Source organism: Artibeus jamaicensis, unplaced genomic scaffold (genome assembly GCF_021234435.1).
Source record: "Artibeus jamaicensis isolate MK-2021 breed Jamaican fruit bat unplaced genomic scaffold, CSHL_Jam_final contig_465, whole genome shotgun sequence".
In the NCBI taxonomy this organism is placed as follows: Eukaryota; Metazoa; Chordata; class Mammalia; order Chiroptera; family Phyllostomidae; genus Artibeus; species Artibeus jamaicensis.
In genome coordinates this window covers 15,802,951-15,827,888 of record NW_026521843.1, presented here as the reverse complement: position 1 = coordinate 15,827,888, position 24,938 = coordinate 15,802,951, and the positions used below count along the sequence as shown (strand labels likewise).

General features: G+C 48.7%; 1 protein-coding gene across 1 annotated transcript in view; it reads right to left on the bottom strand.

Annotated features, from left to right (window-relative positions):
- Positions 1–17,296: 17,296 nt before the first annotated feature.
- PLB1 (phospholipase B1) overlaps positions 17,297–24,938 on the bottom strand; it is a 112,954-nt gene continuing 105,312 nt past the window's right edge. The window contains exons 57-58 of the mRNA XM_053667136.1: positions 19,995–20,069; positions 17,297–18,518 (exon numbers count right to left, since the gene is read on the bottom strand). Of these exons, the coding sequence (XP_053523111.1) occupies positions 18,327–18,518; positions 19,995–20,069 (267 nt within the window). The 3' untranslated portion in view covers positions 17,297–18,326. The remainder of the gene's footprint in view (positions 18,519–19,994; positions 20,070–24,938) is intronic.

Genomic DNA, 24,938 nt, shown 5'->3' with positions numbered 1-24,938 from the left:
AATAAGTTACATTTTTAAAACATTACCAGAGATTTCCTTTATTTATTCAAGTATGTATGTATTTTTAACCATCTCAGCGATTTTTAAGTGTGTAGTTCAGTGGCATTAGGCACATTCACAATGTTCACAACCGTCACCATGATCTCCAAAACTTTTTCATCTTCCCAGACTGGAGCTCTGTACCCATTAAACACTAACTCCCCCATCCCCATCTCCCAGCCCCTGGCAACCAGCATTCTACTTTCTGAAAGTGGAATCAAACAATATTTGTCTTTTAGTGACCAGCCTATCTCAGCATAATGTCCTCAAGGTTCATCCATGTTGTAGCATGTCAATTAGTACTCGCACATGAATGATTCTAAGACCTGTGGCTCCAAGTCCTTCCCTCTCTCAAGATTCACTTATATACCTCCAGCTTCCTCCTGAATGTCTTAGCATGGAATCATTGCAGTCACTCAAAGTCCACGAGTCTAAAACCACACTCATCACCCTTCCCTCCAAATCAGAGTTCCTCATTTCTATCAACAAAATAAGCTTCCCCAGGCTCTTGGCATCTTGGGTCATTTCTATTCCTTCTTCCTTTATCTTTCCATATTAAGTTACTCCACAGCTTATAAAGAGTTTATAGTTCTTTATCACCTAATATAATAAAGTCCAAAGTCCTCAGGTTGCTCATATAATCTGGTCTTGAGTTAGTTGAGATTAGGCTCAGTTGCGTATATCAGAAAATCCAAAATAACAGTGACTTAAAAAATGAGATAAAAGTATACTTTATCTCATGTCAATAAATTCTGGGGATAGACAAACAAGGACTGGTGCACAAAGCTGTTAGGGATCCCAACCCATTCCTTCTAGTTTACTGCTGTATTATATCAAGAACATCCCTAGCCTCGTGGTTTAATATGAAGATGGAGCTCCAGCCATCACACCTGCATTCCAGGCAACAGGATGGAGAAAGGAATAAGGGAAAAAGGGCACATGCCAATTGCCATTTAAGGAGGTTTCCTAGAAGTATACCTACACCATTCCAAATTACATCTCATTGGCCAGATTAGTCACCTGGTCACATCTAGTTGCTTGGGTGGATGGAAAATACGTGACAGATGTTTTTTGCCCCTTGACAGAAGAAACAGAATCACTGATGTTGAGACACTGCTTATGGTCACACATCCGGTGAGTGCTGAGCAGGCCTGGAGCCTGCCTTCCTGCACTCTGAGCCCGGGCTCTCTTACCTAGAAAGCCGGCGGCCGGAGCAGACTGCGGAATCACCTTACCTCCAGTGCACCAGGCCTCGTATTCCTTTGCTTTGTAAATGAGTGAAGTCCTGAAGTCCTGGAGTCCTGTTTCAGGAAAAAGTGGCAAATCCAGGAGAGCCCCAAAGGGGAACTTGAGAGCCGGCCTAGGGGGAAAGGGATGCCCCTCATGGACCGACCTTCGCCTGGCCCCTGTCAATTGCCAGCCTTGTAAACACATGGGAGGCCATGAACCTGGAATCTGCAGCTGCCTAGATTTCAGTAAGAGGCCCATCCCACATGGTGTGTTATTAAAGTACCATAAAAGTCTCATTTATTGTCGATTGTCCCAAAGCAGGAACTCAAGGATATTACCAGAGCCAGGACTCTGTCCAGGTAAACAATGTCATATATTGGATGGGACAGGAGGGCTGCTTATGTGCTTTTCTTGTCTAGTTCTGTCTCGGGCTGAGAACAGTTTTGTAGAGAGGTGAAGCACTGGCTGGGCCTTATGCTAACTCAGAGCTCTCTCAGGCAATCACTAGCCCGTGGTTCTCCAAAGAAGGATCAACATCACCTGGGTATTGTTAGAAATGCAAATTCTTAGACTCCCGCCAGGCCTACTATATTAGGTGGATCGCCTAACAAGCTCTTCGGGTGAATCTGAGAAACACGTTTCTAGCAGGTACGCCCAGGTGAAAGTTGAAAAGGGTGGTGAGCAAGGGCAGGAGGTGAGAGTCATGGGGAGGCTGTTCAGGTATATCCTGGCCTGCTTGGGGTGTTGGCTTTGAGGAGGCAGTAAGGCATTTCAATAGTGCAGGTTGTTTCCTGGGAGCAGGAGTCCCAGCCAGGGGGAGGAGCCGTGGTCAGCAAGGGACAACAGGTAAGGAAACTGAGGGGGAGGCTGGAGCAGCCAGCTGGGCCCGGCAGGGCTGGTGAGGCTGGTGGCCAATGTGAGGCCAGACCAGAGCGGATTGGTCTCTCAGCCGGCCTTCTCCTGTACGCTGTGTGCGGGCCAAAGAGTCTGGGCCACCCGACCGTCAGTGGGTTCCTGCCCTTCCTGGTCACGCCCTTCATGGCCGCCTCGCATGAGCAAACACTGTTGATGAGCAGTTGGAGCTCTCCACATCTCACTGCTCATCACCCACCTGCCCCCAGCTCCTTGCCATGGTGGTGGGGGACGTTGCCTCCCTCAGAGGGGTGCAGTAGCGTGTTTTGCAACAGGCAGCATCAACCCAAGTGGCATTTCAGGCGTTTGTTTCACATCTCAGCCGCGCCGTGTTCTGTCATCTCGGGAATGAGAAGACGGACGGGATATCAATATTACATGTGCTCAGGGACTGGCGTGCTGAGTCAGATGTCTCATGTTAAAATCCATACATCACTTTATGAAAAGTTGTTGGTGAAAACCTATTAATTGTCCCAGGCAGTGATTAAATCCTTCACGTTTACTGTCAGGCAGAGAAAGTTCTAGTTTGCGTGCTTTACCCGAGGCTAACAACATAGCAGTGCTCGCAGTCCCGACACCGTAGCTGTGTCTGCACCCGTGAGCAGTCAAGGCTGAGCTGGAAGGCACGCCGGGATCTTAGCAGTGGAGGTGGGGAGGAGGGGTGACCTGTGTGTGGAGTTGGATTCTGAGGGATGTGGCCAAAATGTCCTGTGTCCGCATCAGTAACTGGGCTTGACAAATGAGAATGATGAGGGTTTGCTAGGGTCCAAGTGAGGGACGGTGTGGGGGGGGGGGTCTCTCGGTGTAGGTGGGTAGCCACCTGAAACTGCATCAGGTTTGGAGCTGGGTGGGTCAAAGACAGGGCTTTGTAGCGACAACCAGCCAAATAAACACGGGCTACAGGCTAGAAACTGGCGCCACCTCTGAAATAGGGCGGTGGCTGGGCGGCTTAAAGAAGGCTGGTGGATACATGGGTGTCTGTTGCAACAGATGTGTGGCCAAAAGGGTGAGAAGCTACATACCTGCCGGGACCTGCTTCCAATGACAAAAAGTGCCAGGGCCTGCAGAAGACAGGACTGTCAATGCCGGAGCCCGACCGCACAGCCAGGAAAGGACATGAGTTATCGGTTAGATAGTTTCCAAGGATGTCATGGACTTTCCAAGCTTTAATTGCATACAAGGTCGACCTTCCACATGTACAGCCCTGCCTCTGCCCTCCCTGGTGGCCGTTTTTGGAGCTTGGTTGCTTCCTGAGCACAGCAGGCTGTAAAGGAAAGTACTTTGCAGTCAAGACAATGGGGTTCTGAATTCTGGTTTTGTTCTGTGAATCTGGGTATTTCAAGAGTTCCTCTTCATCTTGCTGAGCTTTGGTCTCCTCCTCTGAAATGGGATGCGTCATGCCTTCTTCACAAATGTTATTACAGTCATGGGGATGGAGGAGGCCAAGCACTTTTTCATCCTGGAGGAGGTTCCGGGTCAACGTTACTTTCCTCGAGTCCTCCCGGCTCCCAGCCCGCATGCCGGACAGATGACTTGGGTCCCTCTGTATTTTGAAAAACCAAATGCTTTGGGTAAACACACATTAGCCTATTTACATCAACTTTTGTTGCAAATAGGGGATTGGGGAGAAGGGAGTTCTATATTTCTTTCACTTGGAAAGCCAGAGGCAATTTTCTTTCTTTCCTTTCAGTAAGGGAGAACCGATGGTGGATATTCTATCCTAGAGATCAAGTTCAGTCCTCCGGGCCTGGAGTCACACAATATCCACCGCAGTTAAAGGGAAGGCTGGAGGCGGGGCCTCATCCACAACACTGAGGCCCTGACATCTAGCTGGTTGCAGGTTGGGGAGAACCAGGGTGGGCTGTGGGCTCAGGCGCTGGAACAGGCCATCTGCTCTGTGTCACCAGGTTGGAACAAGCCAATGCTTTATTCCCTTCTGTAGGAACGAATTTCTAGAATTCCTGCCTCATAGCCAGGAAGTGAATTTGGATCATGCTACTTCAAACAACCCTGCTTGCACTGTGGTCCCCTGTCCCCCCTGGAGTTTGAACTGTGTTCGCTGCTGTTAGCAGAAAAGGGGAGGCCCATTGGACCTTCAAAGTGTCATTCACCTTTAGGGCCGCCTGGCACTCACAGCATTACAGCTGCATTCAATCTTCCTGGAGGCTGGCGGCTCCCAGTCCTGGCGCCTGTGGGTAGGTGATTGGCTTGCCCCAACTATGCTTTTCAGCTAAAGAGTCTTCAGAGAGAAGAATCACGTTACAAAGCCGTAGTTATCCCTAAGTGTTGTGTGTCAGGGGTGTGTGATCATCTGAGAGCTGCTGGATTTCCAGTTGTTTTTGCTATACAGGGTGGTGACATGTACATGGAAATTTGGGGGAAAATGGTAGGAAATAACAAGGGAGGCTGCTTTGGGACAATTTTGGAGGAGAAGACAAGGAAGAAGAGAAGGGAGGAGGGAAATGGGCGGGAGGAAGGAGTGTCTGTTTGCCACAGTTGAGCAATTCAGTTCTAAGTATGCACAGTATGTCCCTAGTGTGTGTGATGTAGTGATTTCAGCACCTGCAGTCATACAGCTCACTGAGCCCTGCTGTCAACAGCAAGGCGAGGTATGTACAGGGGAAAGGTGTCACAGGGAATGTCCAGTGCTGTGGGCAATTTCCCAGGTACAGCCAGGGAGGCATCTGCCTGAAAAGGCTGGCTGTGAACATGGCCTTTCCCGTCCCATTGGAAGGCATCACTGTAAGCTCTTTTAAGACTTAGACTAAGCCAGTGTTGTTTACTGCCCTGTCTCCAGGGTTGAGCACAGTGCTTGGCACGAGGTAGGTGCATAGCAAACGTCCGTTGAATGAAGAGGAATGAATACTTCATTTCATACTATGAAAAACAACACCAGAAGACTGTTAGCCCAGACATGGCCCACCGTACTAGTGCCTCTTAAATTTATTTTGAATGTGCTGCTGCCTTTGAAGATGGAGGGAGAGGCTTAGAGCCAAGGAGTATAGGTGATCTCCACAAGCTGGAAAAGGCCAGGAAGGGGCTTCTCCCCCTAGAGCCCTGAGAATGACTGCAGCTTTGCTCACACGCACGGTGCATATTAACCTCCCGAGAATCTCGTTAGAAAGCAAAATGCAGATTCTGATTCAGTAGGTCTGGGCTGGCACCCAAGACTGCACTTCTAAAACCTCCCAGATGATGCTGAGATTTGGGCCACTCTGAGCAGCAGAATCTTCATCTTTGCTAGGAGCTGGCCAGTCATTGTCTACTGACTTGACCAAGTAGCCTTCTGAGATCAGAAGCAGGGCGTCCTCACTGACCCGGTGTGAGGAAGCCTGAAGGCTACTTCACTGGGAAGTGGAAGTTTGCCGTTGGAACTCAAAAAGAATTTCTGCAGCCTGTTCAACTCCATTGCCTGGTGACCCGGGACTAGACAGAAGAGAAAGGAAGCATTTCTATCCTTTCCGCTCTGGCATCCTGGCTCTCCCCTCCAGGAGAGAGGCTTGTGACTGCAGCCTCACTGAGCACCCTTGTGACCAAAACCTTCCGAGATGCCAAGAAGGTGGTCACTAAGCTCTCATGGGCAGGAGAGGCCATGAACCATTTTGTTAGGGGTCTTTGCTATGGTCTAGGCCCTTTGAGGTTCAAAATTCTCTTTTTAGTTTGAATATTATTTCTGGTGATTTGGGGGCATACCCCATTATTCTATGGAATCCAATCCAGCTCCATTCAGCTACCATGGCCTCCTTCCAGTACCTCTGTCTCCACCCAAATTACCGCCACCTCTATCATTTCTCCTGCCACCTCTCCAGTGTCTCCACCTCTGCCGCCTCTGGCTCACACACATACAGCATCGTCACGCATCATCCTGTGGATTAAGCAGCATTATGGCCATTTAGAAGTTTAGGGGAAAGAGAAACTGAGTCCTCCGCCTGAGGTCTCAGTGCTAGTGAGTGGCATGGCTGGGACTAAACATCTGATTCCAGAGCAAGTGTTGTTCCCTACTGTCCAGTGACTCCTTTGAGGGGCCCTATATGCCTCTTCCCCTCCAGACTTAGCAGTAAGCCTGTGGCTTTTACCTGCCCTGTACAGTGTGGTGCAGGTTCACCCGACCCTGGACACGGTGCTTGCCCGGGTGGAGAGGGAACCCAGATCTTCCCGGGTCCAGGGGCCAACCCCATTGTGTACATGGTCACGGTTTTGTGCCAAAGCAGCAGGCTGAATGGATCACTTCACCCAAACTCTTAATTCAGTGGGGTGGATGAATTGGTGATTCACTGTCACTTCAGAACTTACATTTGTAGAGTCAACAAACTACGAAAGACATTTGTTTCTCAAAAAAAAAAAAGCAACAATCCCTCCCCACCCCGACTCTGGCCCCATCTTAAGCCTGTGTTGTGGGTAAAGAGACGCTAAGTCATAAAATACAGATAATAATGCCCTGCATTGTTATAGCAATGCACATGTTCAAAGGGTCCATGGTACTTTTTCATCTTAATCCTCCTAATGCCTCCTTTTAAGGCAAGCAGGACAGGTGTTATTATTCGTATTTTATACATGGGAAAACAGAGGCTCAAAGAGGTCCAGGGACTTGCTCAAGGTCTCAGATCTACGTCCAGAAAGCATAATTGTCTGCCCCCAGTTATGGTGCTCTTTTTGTCACATGCACAAGCTGCAGTGGTCCCCTGTCTGGGACACACGGGTCACTGTATCCAAGCCCTGGCAGATTTATTACTAGCAACTGTCATTTCTTATTTTATTACAAAAATGCAACTCTTAGGAAAACATCTGAAGACTAACCAACAAAATGCTCCGAGGGCCAACTTGGCATTGAGTGAGAACAGGACATGGAACACCCGGAACACCCAGGGGTGGGGCGGGAACGCTTCCAGAGGGAAGGGTACAGGTACTGGAAACCAGTACATCCAAGATCACACCCACAGACAGCTAATGTGGGGAGCAGTGGGCAGGGGTTTGTCCCCGCTCCCTGGCAGGCCAATTCAGGTCTGGAAGAGCCAGAGTCTGGGTTTTAAGAACCCAGACCCAGAATTCTGGAGAAGAATTGTTAAGGATTCAAGTCTGCAACCCAATAGTCTGGCAAAAAAAAAAAAATGGTGTCTAGGCAAGAGACCAAGAATACCAAGAATGGAGGCTGACACTAAGTCAGGCTGCATAAAGCAGAGGCTGTTTTTAGACTTCCTGTCCAAGACAGAACTAGGTGCAAGTGTTTAGGTTGGTCAGAAGCCACGGCGGGAGGCCAGCAGGCCAGTGGACCATAGGGGGAGAGCCAGGATGTGAAGAGCAAGGAGTCCCTGGCAGACAAGGTTTGCGCAGCTGTATTTCCCAAGCAGACAGTGCTCAGAGCGCTGTCTGTCCCATGCTCCTGAGTGTGGCAGGAAGGAGGGTGTGTGCTCAGCAAGGATGGGAAATACTGGGCCAAATGGAGTTAAACGAGCTTCTTTACTATTGGAGTTCTCAGCGCCTTTAATATGCAAATACGCCATGTGAATTTTCAGGTGAGGGCTCTTTCAAAGCAAAGTTGTCCAAACTTTTTGAGTCTCTTCCCTTCCCACTCCCCTCTCCTCCTCCCCCCACCCCGTTTTTGGCCTTGGCACACATGTTTACATCTCCTGGAGCACAGTGTAGGAAACTCAGTCCAGCCCTCCCTTGGCTGGGCCAGTGGACATACCTGGGACAGTTTCCACTTGCCACACCCGGGGCCTGGTCGGTCCCCTCATCCAGAGCTGAAAGAACAGTTAGAAGCGGGAACAAGACAGCACTGTGATTTTAAGATTTGCCTACTTTTCCATTTCTAATTTGATTAGCATGTTTCCTTCTAGTTTTTTTTTCCTATGCCTTTTGAAAGCTCACATATCTTAGTCTAATATATTTAAGACTAGTGTTTGAGGTCTTGTTTACTGGGGTTGGCAGCCAAACTATACTGCAATTCAGAACAGAAGATCAACAAAGCCCGAGGATCCCAGCCTTTCTCTGACCACCAGGACAGGAGCCAAGGGGCAGGGTAGAGTAGGGGCAGCCAGACCCTGTTGTTCCCTAGCATCAATCACTGTGACCACAGCCATTTGGGCTGGACCTGGCGACACCCCTTGCTGTTTTTCTGATTGGAATCTGCTCTCTTCCCGTTTCTCCCAACTCTGGCCTCAGGCCCTCTCTGTTGGGAAGTCTTCCATGGTCCGTGGTCTACCACAGCGGTTCTCCAAGCTGGATATTCATCAGAATTACCTGAAAGGCTTTTTAGAGATGTTGATTGCTGGGTCCCATCCCTGGGATTTCTGATTGGATAGTTCCGAGATGGAACCTGGGAGGTTGCATTTCAGTGACAGACCCTGGTGATGCTGACGCTGTTGGCCAGAGGACCCTATTTTGAGACTTGCTGGTCTGTAGTTCCCAAACCTGGGTCTCAGAATCCGCAGGGAAGCCTGGTAACATGGAGATTCTGGTACTTGCCTCCACCCCACCGGAGTGGATTGCCAGTGGTCTCTGTCTCGGTGGCCTCCTCCTGGCCCGGCCTCTGATGGCCTGTTTTCCTCCCTCTAGTGCCAAATAGGTTTTCATGGGATGGTGGCCACTCCTGCAGCCAGCTTCCCCAACTTCCATTGCCACAGAAACTTGTCGCCTCCAATGTGGCCAGGACAATTGAAAAGACAGACTTACATTTGCTGTTTGATTAGCTTTAGGAAGGTCTCTCTCCGGGCATATACTTTCTCCCCCTCTAGTGAAAGTAAAACTATCATTTGCATATTACTGTCAAGTGTTTGTCTTCAACAATAAATCTATGGAGTAAGTATCATTAGCCCCAATTTATATATGAAGATACTGTGGCTCAGGTTTAAGAAATTTGCTGATGGCTTCAGGTCCCATACTTCCCCGTTGCCCAGAGCTGCAGAGAAAGCTCTGGGCAAGTGTAAACACCCTGATTTGGTGATCCTCTCCACCTGGGGGTAGGAATACGGGCAGAACTAATGGCCCTACCTAATCCGGGCTACCTCCCATTGTCGAGAGCCCTTGGTATCAGGCTGCACCTGATTTCAGATAATTTTTATACAGAGGCATCTTGATAGGGCTCTTCAATGAGAATTTCAGACAACCTATCCCTCAGAATTGAGAATAAGCGAGCGAACATAATGTGGGTGTAATTAGATATGCTAAACATAGCGATCGAATTGAACAGTCTTTATTTCTGCTTGCCACATAAAAAACTCCATTCTATAAGTATTATTCTTTTAAAAAACAGGGAACTACACTCAATGAGATCAGATGACCTATCCAAGTTTATGGGGTTAGAAATGACAGAACTAGAATTTGAAGTCTGCCTGGCTTTGAAACCTGTGTTCTTGACATGAAAAAGATGAACATTAACAAGTGCTGGGGAGGATGCGGAAAAAAGGAAACCCTCCCACAATCCTGCTGGGCATACTAAGTGGTCCGATCATTTTGGAAAGCAGCTTGGCAGATTCCCCAAAAGCTAAATAAAAGTACCCTTGCCCTGACCAGTGTAGTTCAATTGGTTGGACGTCATCCTGCAGAGTGAAAGCTCACTGGTTCGATTCCTGGTCAGAGCACATGCCTGGGTTGTAGGTTTGGTCCCAGGTTGAGGAGTGTATGAGAAGCATCCAATGGATGTTTCTCTCTCACATCAATGTTTCCCTCCTTCTCTCTCTCAAAAAAAATCAGTTAAAAATATAAATAAAGTACCCTCATCATATGGCCCAGTCATCTCAGTCCTGGGTATTTACCCAATAGAAAAGAAGCAGATACACACAAAGATGTGCATACAATGTTGACAGCAGTTCTGTTCACTGGAAATTACTAAATAGTCCCAGTTGGAAAACTACTGAAATGTCCAACAGGTGAATGGGGTAAATAAATGGCAGTATATCCTTACACTGGAATACCACTCAGCAATGAAAATGAATCACAACATGGGTGAATAAAAAAAGTCAGACATCAAAGAGTACCTACTCTATGATTCCCTTTATATGAAGTACTGGTAAACACACCTGTAGTGGTACATGAGCAAGAGTTAGGGACTGCGACCCTGTTTTCTAATCTTCATTCTACAGCTGGAAAAATGAGGCTCAGAAGGTTAAGTAGCTTGATCTACCACATGGCTCCTCTGTCCTCCTTGACCTCTGGCTGCTCTGCTTGACCTCACTTGTATTGCTGGCTCCCTCTTCTCACTGGGAGAGTGTCGGCTTACCATCCCCTCCGCCTGTGGAGTGTGTGATTTAGAGTAGAGCTAGGGAAAGAGGCAGTGTGATTTAGTGGAAAGAGCACAAGATTTTTTTAAATCCACTCTATTCCTCCATATAACATGTTTGATACAATGTACCCATTTTCAGTGTAGAAATTGTGTTTTGAAAAATGTAACCCCACCTCAATTGAGATATAAAACAGTCCCATCACCCAAGAATTCCCCACTTCATGCCCTTTTGCCCTCAGGTCCCCTGTCCCAGGCCACAAAATATGCTTATCTGCTTTCTGTCACTATAGATGTTTTACCTCTTCTAGAACGTCACAAAAAAAGAGCAAATAGTACATTCTTTGAAGGCTGGCTTCTTTAATGTTTTGAGATCCATCCAGGTTGTTTTAGGGATTAATAGTTCATTCTGTCTTATAACTGTGTTGAATACTATGGTATGGACACATTGCAATTTGTTTATCCCTCTCACCTCTTGTTGAAGTTCTATAGTTTTCAGTGTTGCATTATTACAAACGAAACTGCTATCAGAACTTTTGTGTGACTCTTCATGTAGGTATATGTTTTTCTCTTTTTTGCAAATACAGGAATGTATTGCTGGGTCCTGTCATAAGTTTCCTCCCTAGCGTTTTATTTGTGGGTTGACCCTGGCACTCTCAAGTGTCACATGTCACATACCGTATGGGTGGGTTCCCAAGAGTGGCAGGGCAGACCCAACAGAGAGCTTAAAAATGGCCCTTCACTCATTTACTTTCAACATGCTGTAACAACTGTCCTCTGAGGTCATGGAGTTAGCCAGTGATAGAATCAGAATTGAAATGTGACAACAAGCTGTCAGACCGATGCAAGCCAGAGCTGACAGTCGGGGTCTTCACAGCCACATCATGAAATGAAAACAATGATGATCTAATCAGACCTGATGGGAAGACATTGAAATTATGAAGTCCGTATTAGATACAGATTTAGATGCACCCCTCCCTAAGGGCGTCTGTTGCATTCATAAATAGCAAATGATGCAAAGCTACATGGGTTAACAAGACATTTGGTGCATGTCGGTAAACCCCTGCGCTCTTTAAAAGCAATGTTTGAAATCACAGCATTCTCAATTCAACACCTCACAAAATTCTCTAAACTTAATGATGAATGTTTAAAGGCTTTTTCTGTTTTTTTAAGTTGTTTTACTAGCAGAGGCAAAGAATCACATGCCATAAAGATGAAAAAAAATAAGGGAAATCACACAGCGCCAGGAGAATGGGTGCTGGTCTGTGCACACTGCTGGACAATGTGGAGAAAACGTCACTGAGCGTTAGAACAAATGATGAAGTGTTGGTCATTTGGATATAATATGGATTTAAAAAACCCAGCATGTTTTAGCCTGTGGTATTTGTTGGACTGTTTCAGTTATAAACTACACATACAGTTTCTGTGTGTGTACACCATTAAAAGAAAAATGTACCAGTGCAGATAAATTCTCAACAAATTTTTTCTTTAATAACAACAATTCTTTGGAAAATCTGTGGATGGGTCCTCACTAATTGAAGGCTTGGGTGAAAAGCTTCCTTGGTAAGAGCACAGACCTAGCACCGTCCATGACATTCTTTCCCTGAAACGTTTGTTGGCGAGCTATTGCTTCAAAGTAGGGAGTACACAAAACGCGATGTCGTCAATGTAGTAACTGGTACAAAAACAAGCCTTTCAGTATAATTGATGCTTACAACATTTCTATAACGAGAGACAGAGTTAGCACGAAAGTATTTTGGCAACGTGCTTTGAAGAGCCATTAAACTTGAAGACAAATTACACTTTTTTTTGTTATATCAATAGACAACAGTTTCAAACTTGCCTTTTTCAGTATGATAGCTGGTTGTCAGTAATATGTCACCTAGTAAATATTTTAGGGAAAAAAAGAACCTCATTTCATGGAAAAGAAGCAACTTTTTCAAAAGTAACTTGTGTCATGCAATGTGGGAAGGTACATTTGAAAAACAAAGGTGAGGGAGGGGAGTGATTTGGAAAACAGCTGTTTCAGATGTTGCTGCTCTTCTTTGATTCTGTCACTGAGAGTGATGAGCTCATCCTGTAGACTCTCATATCTGCAAATTAAAAACCCACTAAGAAGTAAATGTTAAAACCTGGTTCGAAAATGTCAAAAGAAAGAGCACCAGTGGGGTTTGAACTCATTTGCAAATAAATGGGACCTCTCCCAATTAATCTGCTAAAACATAAAAAGGAAAGATCGAAACCAGGGAGAAGGGTTTTTGATTAGTGACAGTAAAAAATCTCTGTGCAGCTGAATGCCAATTAACACAACCAACAAGGCACCGCTTCTGTTTGGAGTTGCCTGTGTTAGTGAGGAATTTATTTTCATCTATGACAAGCTTTGAAAGCAAGTTTACAAACACAGTTACCAGGAACCCAGACCAATGAATCACTGTGTCGTGAAGCTTTAAGTCAAGATTTTCAAACTACAGAAACACATTCAAACCAAAATGTGTTCCTCCCCCCAAATATTACTATTATTTTAACAAGAGCAAAACTTCATTTCAGCTTTGTTTTGTCTTTTACCTCCATTTCTGTGAATGTTCTGTGATTTATATACTAGCACAGTTATACACACACAGGGTCTGGCACAGATAACACCCCTTTTTATTAAAATCGCAAGTGTGCAATTCTGTAACGTAACAATACCACACTCAAGCACACCATATAACATTTTAGGTGAAATGTTCAAATTTAAAACTATAAATTATTACAACCATATTATTACCCTAACCACCACACTCAAGCAGGCGGTACTTCTGACGGACCCTGTATATATAACTTACAAATAAATATCTCCACGTTGGGATCTACGTGCTAGAGTGTTTTGCTGGTGTAGGTACACCATTTAAAAAGCAGGGTGATCCCAATGGCAGATAGTAAAACCTTTGGAGGTGACCTGCACCCCCCTCATCAATGTTTGCTGGCGGCTCACGCAGGACACGTGATCATGAGACTTGGCCCTGTAGGCTGATGGGCTGAATGAAGACACCTACTGGTCGAAGTGTTATGTCATAGAAACAATAGAGATACCAACTCAGGGGGGGAAACCAATAAATAAATAGACATTTGGCAGAGCACCAAAAGGGTCCCCAGTTTCCTCACTTGGAGTGCTTGTCTGAATACCACTCATAGGAGCTAAATGCATTGTGTCCGCCCTGCCTGGCGCTCTGGGCTTTGCACCCAGTCCCTCCCTGCATTCTCACAACAGCCTTATGAGAAACCAACCGGTGTCTGTTCTGCTTTCCCAGGTACCTGTGCCGCCTCTTCTGGAAGGACGGTGGCCCCAGGACAGCTCTGGAAACTGCTTATGTTTCCTGTCTCCCCAGGGGATTTCAGACCCAGAGATCCCGATCATGTCCTCTTGCTGGGAAAAATGAGTCACAAAGATAGAAATGGAAAAGAAAGGTCGAAATTGAACCTCCACATATAATGACTTTATCATCGATCTACTGGTCACAGGAGATGTGCTCTGAGCTATTTTTCCAGTAAGTGGAAAAAAAACCAAGCTGCCCCACAGGCCTCCCTTGGGCAGAGCCTCCCAGGCTCTGCCACAGGGCCCAGGGTGCCGGCTTCTCTAGGGGATTGAGCCCTTGGCCTGCCCCTGTCTGCTCCCCACAGACAGTGATGTGGGTTCCGTTGCTCTGGCTTTGAGAGCACAGAGGACTAAATGGTCGAGGTGGGCCAGCTTTGTGGGTACGTGGTCTGTGAGGGGCTCGGAAAAGCCCTGCACATGGTTTAATGCTCTGTTGTTGCTGTCTTTTTTTTAAAGCTTTTACTTATTTAGTTTTAGAGAGAAGGGAAGGAAAGGAGAAAGAGAGGGAGAGGAATATCAATGTGTGGTTGCCTCGCATGTGCCCCCTACTGGGGATCTGGCCTGCAACCCAGGCATGTGCCCTGACTGGGAATCGAACTGGTGACCCTCTGGATCCCAGCCCATGCTCAATCCACTGAGCTATACCAGCCATGGCTGCAGTTGCTGTCTTAATGTTCTTCATAATTTTTCTACAAAGAAGTCATGTATTTTAATTTTGCACTGGACCCCACAAATAGAAGAGCCAGCCCTTCTCCCAGGCCAGGATGGGGCCGTCTTGGGGAGGGCTGGCCTGGGGAACTAGTTCCAGCTCTTGTGTCGACCCCAGGCCCATTTCAACCTTTGACATCAAGTTTAGAAATAAACTTAACCTAAAACCAGACCTTCGTGTGTGATAGTCCCCTGGCAGAGTGGGCAGAGAGAGCAGCTGCCTCCCAGCTGATTTGGGGGTCAGGTGGTGAGAGCCTGTCCCACCTTGTGTCCTGGACCGGGAAACGGTCCCCACGTTTAGGGCCCACCCAGGATGACAGCACTTGAAAGGACGTGGTGCCAAATATCTTTTCATTATCATATTAATTTTACAAAGTCCCTTGAATAATCTATTGGAATGAGCACTGATGTGGGCAGGAAGTTAATTATTGAATGCCTGTCTTTTAAACTGTAGTTTTTATCTCATTTAATTCTTACAGAAAGGGTGGAGAGACACAGCGTCTGCTTTAGTTGCCCCCGTCTGGGAGATCAAGGCAGTGGCAGTCTGGACCTCAGTGGGCTGCTGTGGGGATCGACGACTAGTGCAGACTCACCACCAGAGCAATGCCTGCTCTACGGTAAGTACACAGGAAGTAACACTGGTTTACCCAGTATTTAATCTGTTCTATCTCCAGAAGTGTGTTTTTCTTCAAGACCCATATATTTGATTTCTAGAAGTTCTGTTTGGTTCTTAGTTCTTTCATAATTCTGCCTTTATTAAAAAGGAGAATATTTTATTGTCATCTCATGTTTAAAGTCCTTTGGTCTTTCATCTTTCTAAAACTTACAGTCTGTCTTCAGTACTGTTACAAGACTGTTATGTAAGATATAGGGCTAATCCTGCTTTTTGTTGTGTCTGCTGATGCCCACAGGGATCGTGTCTTCATTCAAGCATTTGTCTGCTCCTAAAGGAGTGTGTCCGCTCCACACACACTCCTTGTAAAATATCATAGTCCCTTTCAGTAATGAAAAAAATCATAGCTTATTCATGAGAGTTCTTTGGACCAGCTGGAAGCAGAGGAGTCCATGGTGCCATCCTAGCCTTGTGAGGACAATATCCTCCTTTTAGGATTTTCCTTTTCCACCACGTTTATCTGCAGTTGGGCCTAATTCACCATAGGAATGATCTGTTTTATGTTTTGGGGTTCCCCCCTACCCCGGACACAAGTCTCATTTTGATGAACGTCCCATTATGTAACGGAAGTACGACTCTGGGCCAGCTTCCTCCTCTCTGAGTCTTGGTTTTCTCCTCTGTAAACGGATGATAAGAGGGATGCAGACGTTTTCACTATTGTGCACCACGGTGTCTGTCATAGTGTAAACCCTCGGTCAGCTCTTTTTGGTGTTGTATCTCTTTGCACTAACCTTTCCCAATAACGTTTATAGACTTAAATCAAATGCAGCCTGACATCACAACCGCTATAACAACATGATCACCAGTGACTCCTTACCTTTCCCAGAGTGTCCCACTAACGCCAGTGTATCCGGCCCATCCATCCATCCTCATTTTCTCTGCCTTTCTTGCTGCCCTCTCTATACACCAGGCTCATTCATCTTTCCACTGAATAGAGTTTGCTTTCTTGGCAAACCCCTTTCTTTTTGGCCTCTAACCAAATCATCTCTCCATCCTTCAGAGCACAGTTGAAGTTCAATGTCCTTTATGAAGCTTTTGACCAAATTCAATCCATACTAATTGCTCTGGAGTGTAAAAAGCCCCTGTGAAGAGGAACGTGGAATGTAGCTTTCCCAGGATGCAGTGGCTTTGTTCACGGTGAGGCCCTGGGTGTTGTCCTAATGAGATGGAACATTTTCCCACAGGTGAAGGGCATGGCACGCAGCCAACCTAGGTGAACTCCCACCAGTTCCAAGTAGGTACTCTTATGTATCTTTAAATTTTGGCTTTTTAGTATATATTTGGTGGGGATGTGGGAGCCTGACTTGTGTCCTAGAAAGGACAGCTCTTTGTGACAACTGTTCCTTGATTATGAGCCTGGGATCACTCTTTTGCTGTTACTGTTCATTTTTCAGACTGAGGGCTCAAGGATTACTCATGTAAATTCCAACTCCAACCCAAGGGAGGGGACCCAGGCTTTTTTGAAGCAGGTGCTATTGGAAGAATGGAAACTTGAGGGAAGGGGTCATGGGGGGGAGGAACTTTTGGATTTAATGGGTTCTCTTTGTCGTCACACCGTGGTCAGCTTTGGAGCACAAGCTGCGATGTGACAGTTCTTTAGGCCGTGTGATTCTGTCCTAAACTATGTGTTTTGGTCCATAGGAAGAAGTGGAGCAGGTGTGCTCTCCCCATTGCACAGAAACAAACTGAAGCCAACAGAACACTGGGAGGGGAACCAGGTCTTCTGGGGACTCTATCCTGTTTTGCAGAGGAGGGAAGATGGCGAACCTTCACAAGAGGAAGGTAGTCTTCATTCACATACTATCGCCCAGTTGCCACACCCATCTCTGGACCTCCCCACTTCCCTGACGGCCTGGACCCTATCTCCACCCTGCACAGAGGAGAACATAAGTCCTTTCCACGTGCAGAATGTGGTCACAGAGCACGTTTGTCTGTGTTTCTCGTTTGCCAGCAGTGCCGTGAGGCAACATGGGTGCTCTGAGTCCACTTTGACAGAGGGGGGTCTGAGAAACTGGGGCTCAGGCTGCTGATGGGGTTTGCTCGAAAGGCCACACATTCAAGAGGAACATCTGGGGTTTGAACTCTCATTCTTTGTCATCCTGGGCTGTGGGATCAGAGAGTCACTTACAATGCAGGTGGTACTGGATTGTTTTTGTTTGCTTTTTATTGAGGTGAAATTCACAGGACTTACAATCAGCCATTTTAAAGCGAAAAGGCAGTGCCATCTAGAACATTCACAATGCCGCACAACCACCACTTACACTTTCAAAACTCTTTCCCTCTCCACTCCCTGGGATTCTGTGCAGGACGAAAGGACCGGTCTGGCGAGACGCCCATCCAGCTCAGGGCCTCGCTCCTAGCGGGGGCCTGGATCTTGAGACACTCCAGCTCTCCCTCAGCAACCTGGTAATGTGGAAGGAGGAAGTCTTTCCTAAACTTAGCTCCTTGAGGAAATCGGGTTGAGGATATGTGAATTATGCATGTTCCAGTCCTCTTGCTTTTTAAAAATGACATTTCAGAAATGTCCTCTCACGGGGAACTTGTCCCCGGAACCAGCCGCTCCCAGTCTGAGAGCAATCGGACACCTTCACCCATCCACGTCCCACGGCTGGATTTCACACAGTCACCAAGTTTCTTGTCTGTCGAAGGGGGTTGTCTTCTTGGTCAGGTACCTCGCAGCCTCAGAGGAACTGCAGTGTCTGTGTTGTCCTGGACACAAAACAGGTGTGTGACAGGTGTGTGTTGGAGTGTACCGGATGGTGGCCTGCCAGCTCCCAAGCTTCAGCCACCACCTGGTGACCAATATTGTCCCTGTTTTGAAATAGTGGGTTTGGCGACTGAGGAGCTGTCCCTCTGGTGCTGGGCTGGATCCGGGCAGGGACTGGCCAGGCTCTGGTCGGCTGACACTTGGGCAGCTCCCACGACTGCCTCCCTGAGCAGGTGGAGGGCGAGAGCTTCGAGCAAGTTAACCCAAGGAAGGAAGGGCTTTGGCCGTTATTTAAATTTGCCAATTCTAGGAGCGTAGGCCCCGGGCTTCAATGAGTTGCGGTGGTCCTCTCGGGGTCCTGCGTCACCAGGTGTTGAAGCCAGGCTCTCTGTGGTGGCCGGGAGTGGCTGAGGTAGAAGAGGGCTGGTGAGAAATGGTGTGGCGGGGGCACCTTGGGTGAGCAGCCCCCATAGCGCTGGCGGGCCTAGCAGCTCGTTGAAAGATGTTCCCTCCAGCACCTTCTCACGGCTCTCCAGGCCATCACTGTGCCGACGCCGACAACAAGGCCCCCTCCTGCTGCCGCCACTGGTACAACCCAGGAGAGCACCGCAGGGTCAGCTGCAGCCTGGTCTTGGGGCAGCCGGCTGTTCCTCAGGGTGTGGAGGTAAGGGCGCTCCTGTGGGGGAGGAGAGGGTCAGGGGTGCAGGGCCTCTGAAAACACCCATCGCCCACCTTAGGCCCGCCAATCCCCGTCCTGGAGACACTGCGCATTTCCACAGCACCTCTGTGCGTAAAGCTCCCTCATCTACACCGTGCCCCTTCTGGAGGAGGGGGGGTGTCCTGAGTGGGCAACAGCCCGCCGTAACCTCTTTGGAACGTCTCACTGCATCTCCTTTCCTTTTGACCCAATTTTGAAAGACTGGGAGGAGACAAGTGACCAATGAGTTGCTGGCAGAGCCCCCAACTCTGTTTCTCCTAGGCCCCCTTGGACGACTGACCCCATCCTCCCATCCGGGGGTGCCTGGGGAGCAGAGAAGCTCTGTGTGGAAGGGCAGCTGGCTCTGTAGTAGATTGGAGAACGGAAAATGGGAGAGGTGGGGGAGGCGGCGTGCGGGCCTGCCTCCCTGGACACCTCCTCCCAGGGAGCACTCACTCAACACCTGCTCGTGGAACCCTGTGCTGGGAGCCGGGAGAGCACCTGAGGGCTAAGATGTGACCAAGAGATAAAAGGAGTTTGTCAGTGTCTTAACAGGTATAAACAGAAAAGAGAGGCCGAGGCAGGTGTGTGTACCTGGGGTGGAACCATAGAGTGAGATAAGGTGGAACAGTAGCCAGACAAGGCCTGAAGGATGTGAAAATTTTCCATAGGCGGAGCAGGGAGCTGAGCCTCCAGGAGAAGCAGAAGGGGCTCATCTGGGAAGCTGCTGCAGCTTCAGGAGCAGAGTGTCCAAGGCAACCAAACAGAGAGGGTCTCAGGTGCCTCTCTTCAATGGGCAGAGGGAAACAGGGAGGGTTTGAAGCAGTCTCAACAACACTGGAGTCACTTCCAGGGATGTTGCTCCATGTCCAGCAATGATTTTGTGGGTGCAGAGAGAGAGCGGAGCTGGGGAGCAAGTGAGGGACTTTGTGGACGGCCTGCGTGAAGGCAGTGCAGGCCTGGAACACAGCATCGGAGGAGAGGGAGGAAGAGAGTGGCAGCCTCCCAGAACAGACAACGGTGTCTCATTCCTCTTTGCCTCCCTTCCTCCCCCTCCCAACCCCGCCCCACCTCACTCCCCTCCTCCCCGAGTGGCGTGCCTGGCCTGGGAGAGCTCCTCAGCCTTGTTTAAGACAGAGCATGACTCAGACCCCTCAGGGTAGAGGGTGACTCAGGTTCTGGCCAGCACTGTATGCTGATGCCTCCCCTGAGTGTCTCTTCCTGCTTCAGTCTGTGGCTTTCTCCCTCCTCTCACCCTTGGACGCACACTCTGAGGAGCTGAGACGTGGCCAGGGCGATGAGGAGAGGTGAGATTTGAGAATGGTGGCAGTGAATGAAGGTACACAATGCCAAAGCTTCCCAGGGGGCTCCTGTTGTCCCCAGGTGGATTTATTGGCCCCCCTACACCCTCCACAGGCGTCTGGTCCACACTGGACAGGCAGGACGTTTACTCACAGGGGAGGGACACTTGAGTTTGGTTCGGCTGTAAGTGAAGTTGTTGGAGGTCGTCTTATGGCCCACTGGTTCCAGCTGATGAGAGAAAAAGGAAACCCTGATTCCCTTCAAAGCTGGGAAGAGTGTCTCACCCCAAACCCTCTCCCTTTGCAAGATTGAAACCAGCAAAGAGTCAAGACCCTGGACAGATACCAGCAGCCCTGGGGCCAGAGCTGGACCTACTCTCGCTCACAGAGCGACAGGGCAGAGTCCACCAGAATCAGGACTGGTCCCCCAGTCCGTGTCCTGGTGTACTGAAGCCCAGGACAGACTGACCAGTCTAGGGGCCACAGTCAGTGGAACGAGGGGCCCAGACCTTCATTTCCTGTTTTCCTTGAGGTGGCTGTGATTGCAGACGCTGGACATGTTTAATTTATAGGATGGTGATAATCCTGTTTACCAGCTTCTTGAAGTGTGTGGGGCTAGTCAATCTCAGGGAAACTTTGAAAACACATTGGTTACCATGACACCGTTACCACACTTCGTTTGTCAATGCTCAGAAATCTGGTTTTCTCACCTGAGCATCTTTGTGTGTTTTTCCCATAGACTAAAATATTTACTCAGAGCAACTGTGGTCCACAGAGGTTCTGCCTAGTAGTGTTGATCCTTGTATCCTCTGAGGAGGAGCTGCAAGCTGCTGTACCCTCTCGTCCCAGCACCTTCAGCCAGTGGCCTGTCCCCTGACATGTGGCCAGTCCCAAGAAAGATGGACACCTGGCACTCTCACCTATTCAACTGTCTGAACATCTGGCCTCTACTACCTTCTAATCTGCGTCCCTGCCTGTGCCTGACCCCTCGGTGCCTGACCCCTCAGTACTGCCTATGAGGTAAGTGAAAGTGCTCTGCCAGCTAATCATCACACCTGGCTTATGATCTTGCTTTTTTGTTGTTTTAAAGCCTTTCTACCCGTTCCTGAGTAGCACAGAGGAGGAAGGGCTGCTCTGGCTCTGGGAGAGACAGCATGGTGCCTGGGAAGAGCACAGAGGGCCCAGCAGCTGGGGTCCTGGCTCTGTGGACACTGACTGTAAGTTTCTAGACAGGCTCCTGGACTGCCCGAAGGTTAGCTGCAGGGCATTAAACCCTGTCCTGACTGCTCCACACTGAGTTGTCATGAGCATCAAATGAGAAGATGCCAAGAAAGCCCATGTGAGCAGGAGGCGGTTTGCACGTGCGAGACATTATTATTTCCACTTAGCACTATTGTAGCAGAAGCACCTCGTAGATGCTAAAGGCCAGGTTGGGTGATTCCCAACGATATTCCAGGAACCCAGAAACTAAGTGGAGCAGAGGGAGGCAATGACCGGATGGGTTTGATGATTGCATGAGTCTCTCCTTTCTACTGGTTCCTCGCCATCAGAGCACAACCCACTGCTCTGTGTCCCAGCCTTTACCTGCTCCTCCTTGATCCCACATCCCCTCCAGCAGCCTTTGCCCTTGCTTCTCGTGACCCTGGGAAGAGTCGTGTGCAGTCACTGGCCATACTTCCAGACCTCCCCTCCGCTCTAACACCCCTTCTGACCAATCTCCTCACTTAACTAAGTCTCTGGTCGGAGTTGAGTATGTCCTCTATTTTGCCAAAGACAATGGTCACTTTTTTAGTGTTTTGTCTTCATCTTATTTGACTTTTCAGCAGCATTTGTCAAAGTTGATGCCTCCCTTTCCAACCACTCACTTCTCTTGGCTCCCTGGACATGGCGCTCTCCTCGCTCCCCTCCTCCTTTCCCCCTCTCTCACCCTCCTCTGTTGCTGGTGTCAGAGTTGGGATGAAGGTCCTGGGGCCAGGCAGTTGGTCCTGCACTCCTTTCCTCTGCCTGTTCCTTCCCCAGGTGCTCTCAGTCAAACCCAGTGTGAACGCCACCCCCACACTGACCCCCATGTTTTTTCCCAGCTCTCCATCCCCGACCGACTCCATGAGCGCTACGCTCCTATGTTTAACAGCTCACCTGATAACACCCGGTGGGTACCTGGAAGGCACGTCTCACCACACCCAACACAGAACCGGCACTTTCCCTCCCAAGCCTCCTCCTCTCTACCACCTCAACCCCAAACTGAGGAGTCATCTTTTATGCCTCTTTCACCTCATGGTCAGTCTAAAACATCTCCCACATCTGACCACTCTCTCCTCCACGCCATCCCTCGGTCTGGGCCACCTTCACCGTGCCCCTGGACTTCAGCAGCCTCCTGATGGCCTCTCCGAGTCCACTCCGGCTTCCTTCCAGTCCATCGCTGCTCAACAGCCAGAGAGTAAACCGGCTCACTTGGCTTGAAAGCCCTCAAACCAGGCTCTGCTCCTGTCTCTGACCTTGCTCACTCCCCAGCAGTCACACTGGCCTGTGTGTTCCTCAGACGCCTCAAGTTCATCCCTGACTCTGGACCTGACCCCACACGCCCGGCAGCCTGTCCAGTTCATGTTGCTTCTCCTGTGTTGCCTCCTTCTCTCCCACCATTACCCTCTGTCGTATTACCTGCCTTTTTTTTTTTTAAGCTTCAAATGTGGTCAGAAATGATCTAGTTCATTTACTTGTTTACCTGGCTCATTCCAGCTAGACTGTAAGTACCATGAGAAGAGGGACATCTTTTTCACTGCTGCATTCCCAGCACACAGTGATGCATCACTGTGGTTGCTGAGTGAGTGGATGGACAAAGAGGAGCCGCAGAGCCCTGTGGGGAGCAGCTCGGGGGCAGGAGGCCCAGGGCTGTTTTCTCTAGAGCCCACCTTTCTGAAGCCAGACATGCAATGAATGGCCAAGAAGGCCTGGGTCAGGGTGCAGTGGGGGCCTCTAGGCCACACTCTGGGTATTCAGAGAAGGCTTTCTACGGGAGCTGGCATCGGAGTTGAGTGGTGAGGTGGGAAGAGTCAGGAGGAGCAGGGTGGAAGGGCGGTCCAGGCAAGGGCTGAGTGACAGCAGGCACCCACAGGCAGAGTCAGCACGGGCAGCGCAGGAAACTTCATTCCTTATTAGATTGCCAAGTGCAAATCAGGGTGGCAGAGCAGCTGCCAGGCAGGGTAGCCAGGGTCAGGTCCCAGGGGCCTGGTGTGCTGTGCGGGGGGGGGGGGGTCTTGCCTTTCTCCCCGGGGGAGGAGTTAGCCTTGTGGATTGGAAAGCAGAGTGCGACTTGGTCATATTGTCATTTTTGCAGACCACTGTGGTTGCTCTGTGCGAATAGGTCTAAGACAATCCTCTGCAAAGCCTCTCTGATCATGTCGCATGGGGAGCTTTTAAAGCATACTAAACCCAGGTGCCATCCCAGGTGAAGAGTTTCTGGGGATAAGGCCCAGGAAATTCTTATTTTAAGTCAACTTTTAAATAAACTAACGCACATACAGAAACAAGTACAAATCATTCCCCTTCCCCATCAGTGAGCAGCTGATGACTTGTGACGAAGCGAACACAGCCTGTAACACGCCTCCAGGTCAAGGAGCAGAACGTCGTCAGCGCCTAGAGCCCCGCCACCCTCTCCAGGTGCGAGTCACCCTCAGTGAGGCCGTATGTTAATTCGCTTGTTTTTGAAATATATGTATCTCTATATCCATATTTCTATATATCTTTCTATATATCTATATACTCTATGTGTTGTTTTCTTCTCATTGTAAGGCAGTCCATTGTATGAACGTGTCAGTTTTTTTTAATCCTCATGTGAGGATATGTATACTAATTTTAGAAAGAAAGAAATATCAATGTGTTGCCTCCTGTACACGCCCTGAGCGGGAACCAAACCCACCACCTTTTGTGTACAGGACGATGCTCCAACCAACTGAGCCACTGGGCCAGGGCTTGCCACACTTTTTTTGATCCACCCTCCCATTGGTGGACACTTGGGGAGTTTCCCATCTGGGGACTCTGAGTGGTGCTGCCGTGCAAACGCTGTCTTGCATCTCTTGGTGAAACTGTGTGTTCCTTTCTGATGGGGAAATACCCAGGAGGGGAATCTCTGGGTCACAGGGGATCTATACGTTCGGATTTCGTAGATATGCCCAAGAGTTTCCCAAGTGGGTGTAGGCAGACATTGTTTCTAGACGTCTCCAGATGATGCTACTATACAGCCAGAGCTGAGAACACTGTTGTGAGGGTGAGGGCTCAGCCCGGAGACAGGGACGGCAGTCAGGAGGCGAGGCTGTCTCCCAGCGCCTGGGCAGATGCGGTGAGTAGCTGAGAATGGGATTTGACAGGAGGAAGCAGCCAGCGGTGAAGGAATAAGCATCAGGAAAAAAGGAGGAAAAAGAAAAACTTGATAAGAGGACAAAAGGATAAAAAGAAAGAGAAAGGTATTTCCTGCTGATATTTCTGGCTTTGCAAAAGTCTCTGGAAGAAGCACAATCTGTTAAGAGAGGAGGAACAGGAAAGAGAAGTTTAAAGTGTGTTTATTGCCACAGTAGGGGACGCTGGGAGCATCGGCCAAAGCCTGCAGACACTATGTCACCGGGCTCTAATTATGAGACATGAATTCACCGGCTGCGTATGTGCTTATCTGTTGGGAGTGGGAAGGCCAGGTGGTGCTGTGTCCGGAGCACTGGGCAGTTAGACCGGGGTTCTGTTCCCTGTTCTGCCACTAACTGGCTGTGTGATCCTGAGCAAATTGCTTTATGTGTCTGTGTTTGAGTATTCTGGCTAGATAACTTCTGAGAGCCCTTTTAGTTTCAATGAACCTCTTATTTATTCCCATAGGGGTGAAATTCCAGTAAGAAAAGAATCTGAAGAGTTGGCAGGGTGCAATAGCTTTATATCTGAGATGATTTTGGATGAAAATACTAGACTCTGTAACTATTCCCCCCAATCATATAGCATAGGAGAAGGCATTTTCTGATGGTTTCAGACCAGTTTTGCTTTGTTTTTGTTGTTTTTAACATTTAAAGTATGGCTGGGACAGGGGCCGTCCTGTAGCATTGTCACTGCGGCCGTGTGG